The sequence below is a fragment of the Egretta garzetta genome, unplaced genomic scaffold (assembly GCF_000687185.1).
Source record: "Egretta garzetta isolate BGI_Z169 unplaced genomic scaffold, ASM68718v1 scaffold1652, whole genome shotgun sequence".
NCBI lineage: Eukaryota > Metazoa > Chordata > Aves > Pelecaniformes > Ardeidae > Egretta > Egretta garzetta.
Genome location: NW_009258837.1, coordinates 9,217 through 13,084, shown reverse-complemented (window position 1 = coordinate 13,084; position 3,868 = coordinate 9,217). Strand labels below are relative to the sequence as shown.

The 3,868-nt window shown below is 63.5% G+C and overlaps 1 protein-coding gene across 1 annotated transcript in view; it reads left to right on the top strand.

The window, feature by feature from the left end:
- Positions 1-3,416, top strand: part of OCRL (OCRL inositol polyphosphate-5-phosphatase) — a gene marked incomplete at its 5' end in the record, with an annotated part of 21,354 nt that extends 17,938 nt beyond the window's left edge. The window contains 5 exons of the mRNA XM_035889422.1: positions 255-374; positions 588-672; positions 1,198-1,325; positions 2,129-2,240; positions 2,356-3,416. Of these exons, the coding sequence (XP_035745315.1) occupies positions 255-374; positions 588-672; positions 1,198-1,325; positions 2,129-2,240; positions 2,356-2,480 (570 nt within the window). The remainder of the gene's footprint in view (positions 1-254; positions 375-587; positions 673-1,197; positions 1,326-2,128; positions 2,241-2,355) is intronic.
- Positions 3,417-3,868: the final 452 nt, after the last annotated feature.

Sequence of the window (3,868 nt, the reverse complement as noted above, 5' to 3'; positions counted from 1 at the left end):
CGGGGGCCCCGTCCGGCGGGCGCTGGCGTGGCTGGGGGAGCTCCTCTGAGCTGCGGTTTCGTGGTGGGCCAGGCAGGGTGTTCTGTGGGGCGGGGGGGGAGCGGAGCTGGGACCTACGGAGCCACGGCCCTGGGCTGTAAAGGCAAGTAAGGGCCAGCCGGGCCCTGGGTGCTGCTTCTCCCCCCCTCCAAGCTTTCTTTACCTTCTGGGGGGGCTGAGGTTTCCCTGAAACCTTGTCTGCTCTTTGCCAGCAGGAGCAATCTGTCCTGCCCTTGGTCACCCTGGAGAGCAAGGATGCCAGTGGGATGCCGCTGCAGGTGCCGAAGGAGATCTGGCTCTTGGTGGACCACTTGTTCAAGCATGCCTGCCACCAGGTGAGGGAGAGGGCCTCTGCTGTGCCGGGAAGCTCTGGAGAGCTTGCTGACCTGATCCACCAGTAGCAGCTGGAGATCAACCCCAGTTTGGTATTCATAGGGCAGGGCTTTTCCCCTGTGCTTGGGGCACTGGCTGGGGGTACCAGCTTTCACCCCGCTGCCACTGTGTGCCTCCACCTTTGTGAGGAGGGTGACTTTGTCCATCCCTGGCAGGAGGACCTGTTCCAGACTCCAGGCATGCAAGAAGAGTTGGAGCACATCATCGACTGCCTGGACACCAGTATCCCCGAGACAATCCGTATCCTTGCTGCGCCTGACTTGCCCGGGAGGCCGCTGGAGCTCAGCTCTGCTGGGAGAGCTCCCTCTCGGAGAGCGTGTCTGTGGCCTTTGGCTGGCAGGGTCCCTACTGGGGGGTTGGCTCCCCTCTGTCCCCCCCAGAGATAACCTTGAAGCTGAACGTGTGCTGGCTAAAGCAGCCATGGGGCCAGAGCTCTGGAAGCTTCTGCAAGGCTGCATCTGCAAGGGCTGAGGAGGGTGGATGCTGGGGAGCATGGAAAGGGGGCTAATGGAGCAGAGGACTTCTGTGGGGCTAGAGGGCGGGCAAATGCAGTTCAGGGTGGGCGGAACAGCTTTTTCCATGGATGGGGGACAACAGAGGAAGAGGAGGAGGGCTGTGGTGTCAGGGGGTGATTAGGGTAGAGAACTTGCAAGACCTGCAAGGAGGAAGCAGACGAAGCGCCAGGGAAGCAGGAGAGGTGGGGAGCAGACGGGGGGGGGAGGTGGTCCCTCTGTGCAGCGTGCCCCTTGACTCCCACCCCTCCAGCGGGCAGCAACCACTCTGTGGCTGAAGCACTCCTCATCTTCCTGGAGGCTCTGCCAGAGCCGGTGATCTGCTACGAGCTCTATCAGCGGTGCCTCGACTGGTCGCACAACAGCCGGCTCTGCCGACAGGTACGGTGCTGCCTGCGTCTCGGGGCGGGTCTCCCTGCTGCCGCGAGCTCCACCTTGGTCCTGGCGCTTGCTGGGTCCCGCTCCCATCCCGTGAGCTGGCGGGGGGCTTTGGGAGCAGGCGCTCGGAGCTTCTTTGCAGTGGGCAGGAGGATGATCTTGGTGCTCTGGCCGTTGCTTTCCTGCCCCAAGGTTGGCACTGCTGTGTCTTGCAGCAGTCCTGGTGGCTTCCAAAGAGACCCCAAGTGTGCCCTGTGTCACCCTGAGCACATGGGGAGTAGCAGCCCCGGGGAGTGGAAGAGCCTCCGCTGGTCTCGAGGGCTTAAGTGCCTGCTCAGCGCTGCAGTTCCTGTGCTTCCCTCAAGCACCGAGTGGCTCTTAAAAACAGCTGGTGGGGCAGCAAGCAGGGCCAAGCGCATCCTTGGGCAGAGGAAGAAGTTTTGGGCCACGTTTTCAGTCCTGGCGTCAGGAAACCTCTTGTCCTTGGTCCTCATGCCGCTGCTGTGCAGCCGAGGGGGTGGGAGCTGGGATCCGACTGGAAAGAGCTGCCCTAGGGCAGCGCTGGGTTTTGCCTGGGGACACAGTTATCCTAGGGGCAGCGTCACCAGGAGCCAAAGCCCCTGAGGGCCGTCAGCGCCAGGCTACAGCTGGCACCTTGCTGCTTTCTGTCCGGGCCTGCGGCTCACGCAGCGGCCTCGGGGGCAGCGGAAGGGGAAGGCTGCCTGCCCGGAGCCCGGGGTGCCACAGCGTGCCCGGGCTGCAGCGGTGTGAGCTGGGAGAGCTTCCTTGCTCTGTTTTCTTTGCAGGTGATTTCCCAGCTGCCTCGTTGCCATCGCAGCGTGTTTAGGTACCTAATGTTGTTCCTCCGAGAGCTGCTTAAATACTCCGAAGACAACAATGTCAGCATCTCCATGATCAGTAAGTCTGTCGTTCCTCTGCCCCGCTCCTGCTGCCCCCGCAGAAACACAGCCCTCTCCGGCGCCTTTCACGGGCTCCGTTCCTGACCAGTAACTCATTTTCCCTACCTCCGCAGCCGCCTTGTTCTCCAGCCTCCTCCTGCGCCCTCCACCCAATCTGGTGGCAAAGCAGACTCCGCAGGACCGCCAGCGTGCCATCAGCTTCCTCTACAGCTTCCTGTCTGCCGGGGATGAGGAGTGACTCCTGCCCGTGTGCCAAAGCCGAGGCCCCTGCCCCCAGCCTTGCGCTGAGGCCGGGCCTCTGACAGCTCCAGGAGGGTAAAAGGCTCTAAGCTACTCCAAGTGCCGTGTTCACAGGTGGAAGGGACGTGTTCCCCTCTCCTTCCCGCTGCTCTACCCTACGCTGCAGAGGACCTGCACGCTCATTGCACTGCCATCCATGACAGGAGCCTCCTGCTTTCTCCCTGGGAGCTGGGTGGATCTGTTGATACCCAAGCGCTGTGCCAGCAGCCCCATCGTCCCACGGCAGTGTCACCAGTTCCCCGAGTCACGCTTCTCTCTCCTTTTCACCCCTCTCTCCCCGGAGCCGTTGCGGGGAAGGGTGGAGACTGCCTGTGCTCGCAGAGGGCTGTGGCGTGGCGGGCGGGCGCTCAGCCTGCGTCGTGTCCCAGTGGCTGCGTACGGACTGCGCTGGCGAGAGCCCCGCTCTGCCCCAGGCCGGCGTCGGGCACGTGCCACCCTCTGCCACGCCGCAGACCGAGCCGACCCTCCTGCCCCATCACTGCGCTACAAAAGCTGGACCGTGGCTGCCCCAGGAGGTTATCTGGACATTTGGCCTCTTCCCTTCACTGGGGCGTTACCCCTCCCCTCCCTCCCGGGGTGTAAGGCTCCAGCACGCAGCTCTGTGCACTCCCAGCCCAGCGCCTGGGCCTTCCTCTCCTCTCTCCCTTCCCCTGTGCCCCAGCTTCCTCCTGGGACGCGGGGGACCGGGTGCTTGAGGGGCCCAGGTCGGGTAGGGCAGCGAGCTGCGCTCGGCTTCTCCAGGGCTGGGAGAGGTGGCAGTGGATGCTGTCCTTCCCCTCCGCCCCGAGGTGCTGCCGGAGGGTACGGGCTGGGGGGAAAGGAGCCCAAAATGCACCTCGAGGCCCAGAGGAGCGGCTGGGGGCGCGGGGGGGTGTTGTGCTGGGTGAGGGGCTGTAGTGTTGGGGTTGCTGGGTGCGAGGGGGAGGCCTGTCCCACTGAAACACTAAGCAGGGTCCTGCCTGCAGGGTCTTGGCTGGGGAGGCCGCTGCAGGAGATGTGGGGTGGGGGGAGCCTGCAGTCCCGGAGCCCCCGCCGGCGCCATGGGTGTCTGTGTGGCCCTGTGGTCCCCGTGCACTGGCTGAGCTGCTGGGGGCTCCCCTACCTTCTGCCTCTTTATTTTCTTTTTTTTTTTTCCTTTAAAATTTTTAAATTACATAATTTATTGGGAAACTGTTCGTTCCGAATAAACCTCCGTTGTGCAAGGTTCTGCGGCGCTGCGCTGGGTGCTCGCGCTGAGCCTGCCGTCCCTCACGTAGCTCCGTGCCGCGCAGCCTGGGGGTGGCTGCTGCTGGGCCACGGCATCCCGTGATGCAGAGCTGCGGCTTG